This window comes from Mercenaria mercenaria, chromosome 7 (genome assembly GCF_021730395.1).
Source record: "Mercenaria mercenaria strain notata chromosome 7, MADL_Memer_1, whole genome shotgun sequence".
Classification (NCBI taxonomy): Eukaryota; Metazoa; Mollusca; class Bivalvia; order Venerida; family Veneridae; genus Mercenaria; species Mercenaria mercenaria.
In genome coordinates this window covers 79,957,140-79,972,106 of record NC_069367.1, presented here as the reverse complement: position 1 = coordinate 79,972,106, position 14,967 = coordinate 79,957,140, and the positions used below count along the sequence as shown (strand labels likewise).

General features: G+C 32.7%; 1 protein-coding gene across 3 annotated transcripts; it reads right to left on the bottom strand.

The window, feature by feature from the left end:
* Positions 1 to 753: 753 nt before the first annotated feature.
* On the bottom strand, positions 754 to 14,772 carry LOC123553833 (excitatory amino acid transporter-like). 3 transcript variants are annotated; one of them, XM_045343504.2, is made up of 12 exons: positions 14,678 to 14,772; positions 9,587 to 9,723; positions 8,167 to 8,319; positions 7,328 to 7,402; positions 6,792 to 6,914; positions 6,288 to 6,372; positions 5,785 to 5,948; positions 4,995 to 5,121; positions 4,434 to 4,667; positions 2,359 to 2,553; positions 1,951 to 2,085; positions 754 to 1,188 (listed from the first exon to the last, which is right to left on the bottom strand). In XM_045343504.2, the coding sequence occupies exons 3-12, from the start codon at positions 8,306 to 8,308 to the stop codon at positions 984 to 986; spliced, it is 1,485 nt and encodes a 494-aa protein (XP_045199439.1). In that variant the 5' UTR covers positions 8,309 to 8,319; positions 9,587 to 9,723; positions 14,678 to 14,772; the 3' UTR covers positions 754 to 983. The 3 variants fall into 3 exon arrangements, with proteins under 3 accessions (XP_045199439.1, XP_045199441.1, XP_045199440.1); XM_045343506.2 differs by lacking the exon at positions 14,678 to 14,772 and adding an exon at positions 9,888 to 9,906 and having other exon boundaries at positions 9,587 to 9,688; XM_045343505.2 differs by lacking the exons at positions 9,587 to 9,723; positions 14,678 to 14,772 and adding an exon at positions 9,117 to 9,364.
* Positions 14,773 to 14,967: the final 195 nt, after the last annotated feature.

Here is a 14,967-nt window from a genome sequence, read left to right as displayed (position 1 = left end):
TACTTGTTTTATGTGCTGCTGAAATATTAACCGTAGAAGATCTTTCTTATGATCCCATGTTTACTATTTCACATGTACATGTAATAACTCATCTTCATGCCTTCTTTATATCTTGAATGTCGTTTCGTCAAGGTTTTGTGTTGGCCATACAAGCGACATGTTGTCAATAAGTGTGAAATTTTGTCTATGATTCATAGAGATTTCTTCAATAAAGTGAAATTTCAATATACTTCTCGAATGTTTAAATGCATGTTTCGTATTGTAAATACTGTTTTATTGATAAACTGTTGTGTAGTGTTCATTTCCTATTTGTACTTTGTCTGCAATGTTCATGTTTTATATGTTTGTATGCACATCATTAAATGGTGGTAATAAAGATATCTATCTAGCCAAACTAGTACAGACATAGAGCTGTCTGACCAGAGGGACAGAGTGAGATAAAGTCCCCAGAACAGACAGAGAAAGATACAGGCCTGTTCGGCTAACTTAGCCTAGCTCTTTGCGAATAGACAGTCTGGTTCTTTTACGTGCCCGGTGTATAGCACCGATACACGCGAAGCTGTCTTTCCTGGGAAGAACCAGTACAGGCCTCTTAGTCAGGTGGGAGGCATTCAAGAGCATCTAAGAAATTTCCAGTTCCTGTACCGGGATTTGAACCCCGGACCTCTGGATTGGCAGTCAAGCGTGTTACCACTAGACCACTGGCCCACCGATGAAACAAATAAATCGCTAACCTTTGTCTTGGAATAAATGTCAGATAAATCTAATTGTATTAGAAACATTTAGAAAGAAAAAGTACATTCAATTTATAACTAGAATATTTAAAATGACAATGAAATGCAAAAGTAAATTGAATATGGACACAACTATTGAAATTGAATTGAAATCATCAGAAATTTGTCAATATGAAATGATAGTACATGCGATTTAGACACACTGCAATAAAATCATTAAAAAGTAAAATCTGTTCTAAACTGGTTAATTCAATATGCATCCGTTAATTCAATATTTTCTTTCTTTCCAGACAGATGTTTTTCTGCAAGTAGATTTTCCTGCTGCTCAATCGTCAGTTCAACGTCCCCTTCATCTATTGTTTCTAAGTCGGTCAGCCTGTCCTTACATAGGTGATGAGTGACGGCTGCACACATTGTGTGGCTTACAACACTACTTGTTGTCCTAACACGGTCACTGTAAAAATCGGAAATAAACTTTAATGTACAGTTATCAGAAGAAAATGATTGTGAGTTTTGACACGTATTACAATACATGTATATACATTTTTCATGTCTGGCAGCGTATATAATATTTAAATTTTGTTGTCTTTTAATATACCCTTTAAAGATACTACTTCACTAAAGTTAACAAGTGCTAGTTTTGTACGTTGAATAAGGCTTTTTCCGTTGGACTTATGTTCCTGTTTTCTTATATTATATTTATCGCAAAATGTGAATGTACCAATCTGTCATCAACGATTGTAAACGCTTTTCATATGTCATACAGGGCCCACAATCGTAACTGGAATTATGACTTACTTAGATTTCACCATTAACATAGATCAGAATGAAAATAATAACGTCGTCAGGCAAAGACGTTATCAAGGCCGTCGTTTATTTATATAAGAGACATATTCATAAGTACTATAGCAAAAGGGATCACGCGTTTTACTCTTCTTTTATAGTAAGCATTTCATTTTCTTGTTTTACTGACTCAGAGTCACTTGACTTCAAAATGCAACTTAAGCCTGTGTAATAGTAAATATAATATCCGCTCTGAAAAAAAAAAACGCGTTGACGATTACAGTTTATAAGTAAGTTCTAAGTTACAGAAGATATATAGTCCTACAGTGATATTACGAAATGGAACACATGTTTGCTCATTTTCTGCCGTAAGGATTTTCTTGATTTTTTCTCGCTTGTGGTTAACTGGTTTAAACAATCATGTAAAACTTACAGAAAAAAATCCACTGCTAACAAAAGGGCTATAGCGTCCAGTGAAACATTTAAAGATGACAGTATCATTACTATGGTAACAATTGATGCACTTGGTACGGAGGGTATTGCTAAAGCAGACATCGTTGTGAGAAATCTGAAAGAAGATCAAAGACAAACATCAGATTTATTTTCCTAGTTACGCATAGAACAGTTAGTTTGGTACAACGCTTCATTATCTTTACTTTAGAATGGTACATGCATTACATGATAAGCAAAGCTTAAAAAAGACTTTTTGTTTGACATAAAAACATATAAAGAAGATTTTCTCGCCTTAAAATACGCATTAAAATAAATTTCCTATACTGTACTTTGGATCAAACTGTAGAGGACAAGACTCATTTCTCTAGCAAGGATATAAAGGGTTTACCCTATGGTAAGAAGAGTAGCAGCTGTTGTTGGCATCCCGGATATACTAGAAAGGAAGAGACAGGAACATGCAATGAAGACAGCACTTCCATTGGCACTTATGGTTACGCTTAAAGGAATGGTGAATCGTGCAATTCTTTTGTCTATTGTGAGGTGAACTTCACAACTTGTTAACATTTCTGGTATTGCAACAGCCCTGGAAATAGAATTTGTGGAGAATATAAGGATGCAAATATAATTGCCTGACGGTGTAAAACGAATACAAGTATACATTTAATTTTCTTGGTTCACTGGTAGAAAAACCATCAAGAAAGTAAAAGATGTTATTTGAAAGTAAAGGTTTCATAATCCATGAAATAATTAAATGTAAAGTTTAATCTCTGTAGAGCAAAGATACTAGGAATAAAGACTGAAAGTGTTCTCTTAGAAATAGAATAATATTGTATGTATCTCGAACACACAAGTACTACAAAACTATACGTCCTGAAATCTTGTTGTAAAGACGACGGCAATATATACATGAATATTTTTGTCTTTACAATGAAAACATTTAACCAGAAAACTGAAGAATTCGCGAACTTAAAGATTTATCTTTTAAAAGCTCCCTCATACGGTATGACCATTTGTCAAGAAACAACGGTGTAAACCTTGAAATGTTAGAAACTCGTTACAAGTGTCATAACTGAAAGACATAGGTATTATAAAAGAAGGCACGGTACGTTAGATTTACATGGTCCATTTAACAGATTTGATAAAAATATTTTTATTATTTCCATAATCGTGATAATCAAAGTCATTATAGTAAACCTTTACATTTCAACTTAGATCTTATTCATGCGCTTTATGATATAGGACAAGTTTTCAGTTATTATGTTGATTTTTATCTTCTAACAGCTTTAATTAAATAGATACTATCTGACAATGAATATCGATAACACCTTAAAATATATTTGGTATACAATAACATCTTCATGTACTAAATGTAAAATTTAGACACATGTATCTGTTCGCTCGGTTTTATAGCGTAAGTTCGGTTGGTTTGAAATGGTAATTTATATGACAATATAAAGTCCTTTATAATATAAAGTCAAACTCTATAAAAAACTCTATTTGCGAGACCTCGTACTGCACGGTAGAGGCGAGAATACAAACCAACGTTCACTTTTTGTACTTTTTAACCTATCATACTTTTAGTGGTTTCTAACCTGTAGAAGCCTCGTTTCAGAAAGCGGGACAAACACTGAACAGAGAAGTTTTACATAATTATTATCGATTTTATCTTTCTTTAATTCTTTTATCGTTAAATTTTTAATTGCATATGAGTTATTTCACATCTGTGTATGTTTTACTGCTAATAGTTCTATGTGCCATAATATAACGTTTGAGGCCAGAGATGCGCAAAAATTATATTTAGCAATGATATTGCGCGAAACAGGAAGGAATTTTAGTTGAATTTCTAATTTTAGCATAAAGTTTTTCTTGGCACAAGTTGAAATAAAGAAAAAAAAATGATACGTCATTTAAAATAGTGTTTTGGAATTATATGAGAATCTGTTTGTACGGTCAGTTTGCATGTACCTAAATCGTATTGAAGTGGTTGTTATCTAACTAATAACATACCCTAAACTTTACTGCAAAGAAACAAACAAAACAAAACAAAAAAAACCCCCAAAAACAGGGGAAAAAAAAACAAAAACAAAAAAAAAACACAACAGTATGTGAATTCACAAGAGTCCATTGTAATCTAGACTAATAATAACCAAATTATTGGTGCATCTTTTCGTCTGTCTGTCCAAGTACAACACGAGATAATCTTGACTACTGCCTTATGCGCTTCAACATGGAATTAATGAAATGAAATACGGAGCAGCTGGTTGACTCCACCAGATAAAAAAAATTCCATGCCAGGTTCAAAACTAACGTCGATGATGGGTCACGCGAGTCGGATTCAGTGACGTGAGACAATGCCAACTTTGGTTTCTTATTACGATAGAGTGCATGAAACGTTCGAGGTACATATTGAGTTTATATTCTAAAACCTATATAATATATATCACAATCCTAGAACACACTCACGTGCTAGAAGCAGCAAAGGCAATAAGCCACGGTCTCGATATGGCAGAAAGATGTTTGTATGGATTGCGTCGGGTTGTTATGAATAAAACCAAAGGCATGACGAGGAGTTGCTGAATCACACAAGCAACCACGACTGCGGCAATAAACATACCGAGGTCACGAAACACATTACCAACGTTTTCTAAACTGGCAACAGGAACTAAAATTAAACTAAACACCCCGAATGGCGTTGTCCTGAAACAAAAATATAAATAATGCAAATACGTTTACATATTCAAAACCACAAAAAGGCAATTGATTTAGGTAACTATTTACATTTTCCAAAATAAGTATAGCTATACTGAATTCTTTGTTTTTAATTTATACTGTGTAAAGTTATCAAAGATGGAATTATTACAATTTTAAGTTATTTATTAAGATTTCTTTCGCTATGTAAAGATATCGATAACGAAAAAACATTAGAAGTATCAAAACAGCGCAAGTTTGCTATTAAACGTTTCAGTAAAAACAGGTTGTTTACACTTCCATGAATATTTTCTAGCGTGAATTCATTCAAATTACCATAGAAGCCATCGAATAATGACTATTACTGTTTGCGTTAATGCCTCTAAAACATCTATGAGTGGCTTCCCTTTAGCACCCAATGTTGATGCTGCCATACCAAATAAAGTACAGGCAAATATTAACCCTGAAAATATAAGGAAACCCCTGGTTACGATGAAATGACATATCAATAAAGTTAGAGCACCAAAATTTAGTAACCTACTTTTTCCTCCCTCACGGACTTAGTGAAAATCATTTTAATAACACTGGTATAGTACAGCTCTACTACAATAAGAGCTCTCCCTTTTCACACTCAATCTGCAAAATATTATCAGTCAATCACTTTTCAGTATAGCTATCTTACATTGTAAAAACAAAGTGTGGTCTAAATTCAACTTATTGCACCAAGTATTTTGCACAGTGTTACATTGAAATACAAAAGAACAATGCTATTCTGTTGCGCGTCTTTAAAGCAAAATGAATTTTTCAAACACTATGTCTTTGAAATACATTTAAATTCTGAACTTCTCTGCAAGAATCGTGCCCGAAATAAACTGCCAGAATTGAAGAAGTACCGTTAATCATAAGCAATTGTAATAAAAACAAAACAAATGAGTAATTTATTTTCATACTATACTTATTTACAAAGCCACGATATGTACTGTTTGAATCACAATTTAACATTATAAAATTAATAAATAACACAAAACTCCTAAAGTATCTAAACCGTTTGATTATTTGTTTAATTATACAGACGTTGCCATCAGGGCCATGTCCTTTAAATTCTAGAAAGAATGTTTATACGTGCCAAGTAAATTTGGGCCGTCGGTTTTCCCTATTGTCTTCTCAATTATGGAAAGGGATACGTTTCCTGCAGTGGTATTAGTAATGTTCGCTAAATTTCTCTCATATTTATATTTAGTCAAAGTTTGTTGAAACGTTGCTTCAAATAAATTATCAGGGATGATATTTCTGAAAAATAAGAGCATGGAATCAGTATGAGAATGAAACCTACGAGTGGATGTATGTGAATTCTACAAAAAGCATGGTAAAACTCGAAATGACTTATAAATAAGATGCTTTTTGTAACGTCTTTAAACTGAAGATTTTCTAGAACAATAAAGAAAAGCAGAGTATGAATGTTTCCCATCATGTCGATCACTCCCTCAGGTTGTACGCATAATGGGTATGGTACAATGACCAAGTGCAGAAATACTGAAAACTTAGAATTAATATAGCTTGTTTAAAAAAGAAGAGGAAGTTTGAAAATCACATTAATATCGCCTACATGAACTCTTATAAAAAAGATACCTTAGCATATCTGCAAATATATCTTGTGTTTCTGTTGGTTTGGTGTCAGCTGTGTTGAGTATGTTAGCATTGCCACTCTCTACACCTTTCATGGAATGTATCGATTAATTACGTATATAAACAGTTGTGATATAATTTTCACACGAACTATAATATTTAGATAATATTCAGTATATTCTGAAACTGATTAGTTTCATTTTGATCTTCAGAACACACAAAACAATCTTGTGCAACTTAAGCCATCGTTATCGCAGAACAACAAAACTAAAATCAAGAAAAAACTTATCTAAGGAAATTAAATCTTACTCATATCTAATACCGTTTTTATGTAAAGAAGTTATATTGTCTAAAAATGCTGTTCTCGCAGAAAACTGTTAAGGTTTTAATTTTCATCAAAAAGCATGATTGATGCTTCTGTTCTGAATTAAGCAGTTGTCTAAGCACTTGAATTTTTCAAAATGCATTCAAAGGCATCAGTCTCATATCATGCAACTCTTTCCTTACCTGGCCTAAAAGCGTAAAAGGCAAGCACACCAAGAATCGTTCCAATCATGTTTGTGATGAAAACGAAAACAAAAGCAACCATGCTTATTTTCCCGTTTGCTTTAGGATCTAAAGACGCAGTTCCTAAAAAAAGTATTTAATGCGATCAGAATTAAGCTATTCGAAAGTAAAAGGGGTCATTTCAAGTGTTTAACCATACAATGTTTAAAACTAATACAGATATTATGAAAATTATATTTCACATTATATTATCGAGTGCTGATATATATTATGAAAATTAGATTGTTGATATGCTGATATATTTGTATTTACAGCAAGCAAAATCTCACGAGTATCTTTTGAACTACTAATTAACCTGTGACACTTACGAAAACATGAACGCATTTTTAAACAGTCCAAAGCACAATGTAACATTATGTATATTTTTTACTGTTACTCAGGAAGGTTGTCACACATGTTGAAGGCTGCAGGTTTTGTATCACGTATAGTTATTGACCTAGAGACAGCGAATGTGAGATATGTACTTGTTGCAATACCTGTTATGACACTTGACACTATAAGTGGAACTATCATCATCTTTAAAAGTCGCAGGTACAGCTGCCCTGGTAGACCTAAAATGCATAATAAAACGGGTCTAACAATTTATTTTAACAAAGTTCATAGCTTTTCAGCATGTCTTTCGTACAATTATGGGTTTAATAAGTGGGATAAATGCTGTATACTATTGTATTATACAGTGATATATTAAACTCAAATCCGCACATAAAAGTATTACACTCACAGAGCAGATAGAAACCATTTACTTGAGAACATTATATAGTTTAATTTTCTTGTGTAAATTTCTATTTGTATTTATTCTTACTCGTAAATTATACGTGCTAAGCGTAAACAACTTCTCGTGTCATAAAACGCACGACGCGTTAAATATTGTGATCAGATAGCAACATTCCTAGCTATGATATTACTATATTCGACAATAAGCATGTTTAGACACATATCAAGCCAGCCATCAAAATACTGTACTCGACAGAAAACGTGATCGGTTAGATACTTTAAAACATAATGAGGTAGCGGTCGATACAGAAAATGAACAGACAGAAACTTTTCCAGCCATAATAGTACTTAATAGAAAGAAATATCGGATGGAAACTTACCAAGCTGTATTTATTCTGTCCCCTACAGATAAATTAATCGTATGGAAATTTACCTAGTTAAAATTATGCATATTTCTTTTGTGATAGTGTTTGGATGGAAACTAACCATGCCATAATAATGAAACACTCTACAGGAAAATGATAGTATGGAAGCTTGCCAAGATGTTATAATGCAGTAGTCCATAAGTTCATACAGAGAGAATGATCGGAGAGAAACTTACCAAGCCATAATAAGGCATTACTCGATGGAGAACATGATCGTACAGCAAAGCCAATACCTATACCGAATAAAACACCTAGCAATGTTAGCAGCAATAACAAGTTTCTCCTTATCGTAAAATACAGAGATGCTTTCTTCACCATTGTAGCTCGTTCTGTAAATATAATAATGCTAGATATAATGAAATAATATTATAGGCGTTACGTTTTGGTTCAGGAGTTAACAATACAACATGGCGGTCATGGATTTGAACTTTAAACAAATCATGTCACACGCATTTTTGGAGACTGGTCAAGTTGTTGAGACGTTTGCTGTAAGCAAGAAAAAAAATAGAATAACTACAACGAATATAATCAATTAAAGTTCTCTCTATATTATTTTCCATTTTCACCAATCGTTGATCATAAATATCTTGTCAGTGTCGTTCGCAATAACAGTATTGGGTTGCTGTTAATTGTTCAAGTACATCAATGTCAATTCTTATAGTTTACATTATATATGAGAATATTTAAGATGAACTACATTGGATTAGACAATTTAGACTCCATTTTTTTTCGTATTAATACAACAATCAAATGTTAACCCAATATTTACCATGATGATGGATTGTGATTTCATTGATTATAAAACTGCACGAATTTGAACATACAGAATATCTATTACATGCTTCTCCGAAGCCTATGATGATAATAGTAATATAATAATAGTTGATAACAGTTTTGATAATAATAATAAATAATAATGATAATGAAAATGATGATAAAAATAATAATAACAAAACTTAGAACTGCTTACTATAGCAATAGAACACCCATTAACACCACGTACGTACTTACACTCGATGTTTGCCATACCCATGCTTTATATTTTGTTTTTAACACAAAACAGTATACAAAAGAACCAAACATTTCAATCATTCGGATCATTACTGAAAGTATTATTTTAAGTTACCTCTTTGATGTCAAAATCCTACTTTAATATATCCTTTCACTGCAACCATCAAATAAGTATAACACCAAACTTTATGTATCTGTAGCTCCTTACTCTACAATGATTTTCCGCTAATGGAAAATTCTTGATAATAATTATAATAATTTATGTCTGAAACAGATTTAACAACGGTTACTCCGTTTGCGGGTAAATTAAAACATGTATTAGCCTCTCACATGATACCTAGCTGCGTTTCACACTCCAACACCCTTTATGTATATGTATGTTTGAAACACAAAAAATCAAACTGTGCAGAAATAAATCATGAATATTCAGCCCAATAAAGTTTAATATAGTATGTAACTTAATGGGAAAGGCAACATTTTATAGTATTTGTACTCACTTTTGTGTTTGATAATTGACACCAAACAACTTTAAATCATTTAACATTTTCTAACTGTAGCAGTAGAGGAAAACCAAAGTCGCTGTACCTTTTCCAAATGCGGATGCAAACCAATGCAAGACCGATAACCTTCATCAAAGATTAGCGCACAAGACACCCTACTAACATCATCCCGAACGGAAATTTGAACCTGTAGCAATAAAGGCTACCTGATCGAAAATCGACCTAGAATAGATATTACATTTTTAATGAAAGTAAGTATAGATGTAAGTCAGTATTATTTCTCAAGCCCTGTTACATTGCTAGCATATAGTGATTTCTTTTACAAATAATCTTCTTATACCTATCATAAAATAATTAAAGGAATGGTGTACTTATATATTCTGTACCTGTTCTGTTAATATCATGAAATAGACCGACCGCCTCTCTGTAAAAGATACATGTCATGAGTAAGGTAGTATACACATTCTTGATTTATTTTAACAAATAACAAGTCACAAAAGTACGAAAAGGAAATAATCATACAAGTGCACGTTTGCTACCAAGATATATAGTGTTTTGCACTATATAAGTAGGTATTTTGTTTGGTGATATGAAAACGAAATGGTTGCTTTTAGTAAACACTGATTAAACTCAGTCGATGAAATAGTTATACAAAAACTAAATTTGCATAGGTTGTTAACTGATTTTACAAACAACTCATTTGAATCGGTAACGTAGGGCGTATTACCTACTTGACAAGGTAAATGAAATGCAGGGTTATATATCCCGTAGACAAGTATAAAGGGGTCAATAACCTATCAGCGTGTGGTTCATAAGCAGCTTTTCTCAGGTGTTTAGTAGATACCAAGCTGGGCGTGGAGTGGCGCACATATGTCGACTCTGTTTTGTAAAGATGAACACGAAGAAACGGTTAAATATTTAAACCGAGAAGACAGTTGTTTTTACATAAGTAAGTATATACGTCTTGAACAAAATTAAGATGGTGGTGATAAATTTTATAATTGACAATTTGTGTCGAAATTATATTTTCATGAATTGAACTGGCTTCATAGCTGCAGCAGCGTTTAGGGGATTCATAGTAATACTGTGTTCCCTGATACAACAATAACATCGCCTAAACACGGTTACTTAGCAATTAGTTAACCTAATTACTATCATGTCTTCATTTCCGTGTAAATACGACACTTAAGAAATAATAAGTTCCCAAACGTGGTTTATCGTAGAATAACCCGTGTTTTAAGTTCTTATGCGTAAAAATATATCACGAAGGCCGTAGACCTGAGTGATATATTGTTTCGCATAAGAACGAATAACTTTTTACGACCGTGCTACGTACCTGGATCGGATGACGTCATTGCACGCGAGTGGTTTATTGCAGAATAACCCGAGATAGATTTTGCTATACCTGTATGTAGGTTATTCGCTGTTCGTGTTAGAATATTAAATAAATAAAATGAAACGTAATAGTAAACCAATGGCTTTTAAATATTTATTTAATCGAGTAATAAACCTCGCAATCAAGCAAAAGGCTTCGGTATTTTAAACTCGCAACTTCAATAATGCTTAGATGCAAGAGGGAACTATCTAGATTTCCATAGGCATACTTGTAATGTTTTGTGTCATGGGCTTTTCCTAAAATGTAAACTTTTGATGCCACCTACAAAGGATGAAAGATCTATCAAAGACCTGTCATCTAACTGCAAGAAATATACTCATTGATCGTCACTTTTGGGCACTTCTTTCTTTTTGAACTTGTTATCATAGCTAGTGAATTATGTTCATTTTTTTATGAAAATGCGCTATTGGTAGAACATATATATTTTTTAGATAAAATGCATCATTCCATATCATTTTGGCTAGTTATTATGGATTAGAATTTAGGTTTGTGAAATAATATTAGAATAAGTTTTCAAACTCACCCAACACATCGCATGGTAAATATACACCTTATAATCCCTATACATTTTCAAACAACAACCAGAAGCCATGTCATGTGAGATACTTCCTGACAGATTCTTACTCTGTCTATAAAAGATTGTTCAAAATAGTAAAATATTCATTTACGAACCTTTTCACCAGATGCAGAGTATGGTAGGTAAGGAGTTTGCAAAGCCGTCCAAACGGACTGTTGCATACGGCCAATAATTTGGAAACGCATTTTGACGTTATTGTCTATGTATGATTGGTAAGGAGGAATAAAGATTTTTGGACAACGATCAAACCCTATATATCAAATAAAAGCAAAAACAATCAGACCAAAATAATATTAAACGAAGATGACAAAATAGTATCAGACAATACAGATGCTGCAGAAATTTTTAACAATTTTTATGCAAATGTTGCCAAAGATATTGGTAAAGATGTCAGTTTCGATGAGGCTAGTCATCCAAGTATAATCAACATTTTGGGTAAAAATTTTACATCAAACTCTTTCAATTTTAATCATGTAAGTCAGTCTACAGTCTCTAAAGTTATACGCAATTTTAATGCAAAGAAAGCCACAGGTGTTGACAAAATTTCAATAAAATTACTTAAACTAGGCTCACAATCACTGGTTCCATTTTATACAAATTTTATAAATAACTGTATTGACAGTGGTGTTTTCCCAGATCGACTAAAGCAAGCTCAAGTTACTCCAATCTTTAAGAAAAATGATCCTCTTCTAAAAATCTAACTACAGGCATGTCAGCATTTTACCTGCACCTTCAAAAATATTCGAAAAAGTTTTGGCTGAGCAATTATCTGAGTACTTTGAACCAATATTTAACAAATTTTTGTGTGCTTTTAGAAAAGGCCATGGCTGTCAGACCAGCCTTCTAAAACTAGTTAAGACTGGAAATCTGCATTAGATTCTAATAAGCTTGCAGCTGCTGTTCTTATGGACTTTCTAAGGCATTCGACTGTCTCCCCCATAATATTTAACTCTGTAAACTTAAATCATATGGCTTGTCTGAAAACTCTGTTAACCTGTTAACATCTTACCTCTCAAAAAGAAAACAACAGATCAAAATAGGAAATACTACTAGTGGCTGGGCTGAGATAGTTAAAGGGGTGCCTCAGGGCTCGATCCTTGGACCTCTACTTTTTAATATCTTTTTAAATGATATATTTTATTTTATTGAACAAGGATCTCTATATAATTACGCAGATGACAACACCCTTTCTTTTAGTTCATCAAATTTCGACTCTTTAATTACAGTCTATCAAAATTAAAGCAATGTTCTTATAAACTGGTTCTCTATTAATTGTATGCAGGCTAACCCCGATAAGTTTCAAGCTATAGCTATTGGAAATAAAACACACTCTAGGAAGCCTAAGCTCAGTATCAAAAATGCCAATATAGAATGTGATGATGTAGTTAAACTATTAGGAGTAAACTTAGACTTTTTTCTCACTTTCGAAAATCATATTAGTACTATTTGCAGTAAGGCAGCACAACAACTAAACATATTGAAAAGAATAGGCAGAAATCTATGTAAACTAAGTAGGTTAACTATTTTTCACTCCTTTATCTTATCAAACTTCAGCTTCTGTCCTCTGACATGGCATTTTTGTTCCAATAAAAGTACAAATAAGATTGAAAAATACAAGAAAGAGCTCTTCGTTTAGTTTATGAAGATTATTCAAGTACATATGAACAGCTACTTAGTAAAGCAAACCTTCCTAGCTTGTATATCAGAAGAACTAGAGCAATGGCCATAGAAACATTTAAAATTTTTAACAACATCGCTCCACCTGTTTTAAATGATTTAATTAATATTCATGATACTGGTTACAATTTTAGGTACTCCAACCTACTAGAAGTTCCCCGGGTAACTACAACTAAGTATGGTAAACAAAGCTTCAGATATGCCGCTCCGGTTCTGTGGAACTCGCTCCCAGAAAATTTTAGGAAAACATCTAGTTTTAATCAATTTAAAAGCTTAATTTCCCACTGGAATGGTCAAGACTGCAAATGTCCACTGTGCAAACATACTTAGCAGCTTGTTCTGCAGGACCGGACGGCATCTCTTTTTCATTACACCCAACCAGTTAGTTTTTGCTCTGTTTAGCTGTTTTGTTGTATGCCTTGTCCCTCATAGTTTGCTACAATTAGTATGTGTGTCATGCTTCCTTTGTGTAGTTGACATAGTTTTATGCTTTTTTTTGCATTGTGTTGTCAATACTTGTCTAGCTTTGCATTCTTTAGCTACTTTTTGTATATCTTGTTTCCTTTTGTAGTCGACTTATATCTAAGCCTTTTTCTCCATGTTCAGCTGCTTTAGCTGGTTTCTTTGTTTTGTTACTTTAGTTGCACACTTTTCTTTCTATTATTTTTATGTAATAATTTGCATGAAAAATAAGCATGAAATTTTATGTTCTCTATGTGCTATTGTCATTATTACATCTTAATTTTCATGCTATGTTTTATGTGCTACTATGAAGGAGCTGCTGCTCAGTTCATTTCAGATCTGATCTGAGGTGATATTCTCGTTTAGCTTATTTTTTATTCAGCTTTTTGCACCAGTTTTGCCTTTCAGTTTCTTATTTCATGTTTATCTTAAGTAGTTCTTAGGCTTTTGGTCAAGAGCAGCAGGTCTTTCACAGGTTTAACTTCATGTTGTACTGCTACATGTAATTTTGTATAACCCTATTTCTTATTTTACAGCTTGCTTACTATATGTTTTAACTGTTTATCTTTGTTATATATAGTCGGTTTAAAAGCGCTTGTCGGTTATGTTGTATTGTTTCTCTGTCTTGCCAACTTAAAATAAAATTTATCTTATCTTATCTTATCTTATCTTAACATATGCTGAATATTTTATAATAGTCCATTTGCAAAGTCGAAGTCGAAAGTCAAACTGTTTGTTACTTTTTTTTAATGTAGACTAAATTTACTATGAAATGCAATCAAACTTGTTTCAACATTAATCATACTATTTTGAAAAGTAAAAAAATCCTATTATCACCGTTTCTAGTCCTTAATGCTATATGGTATTTACAATGATATTGTTTCCTATTAAAACAGAAATCAGAGGAAATCCTTGTTTTGGAATAAACAGAAAAAAAAAACAGAAAGTTTTTTAAATCGAAACCATCCCATCCATAATATTATTAATTCTCCAAATGTTATATAAACTGGCTATGTAATGTTTACAACATTCGTTAAATTTGGTTATGCAAATATTGTACTTACAGGCACTTTTCTGACAGAATAGATCTAGAAAATCGTGTTAATATTAATAGAATCCGCTATCTTGTAGTCTTAAAGAGACACAGTTTCGATGTTTTATGAATGTTACGTTCAATGCACTTCACTTTGCTATGTCCAAAGATAAGAGCGATAATGCATAATTAAAAAGTAAGATAGCACGGGAAAACTGAATTTCTTGAACAGCTAAAAAAATATGATGATGAAATAATCTTTTCACTGTCACAAAAATATGGTAACCACAAATATTCCGCAGCGGTGTGCGACACGACAGA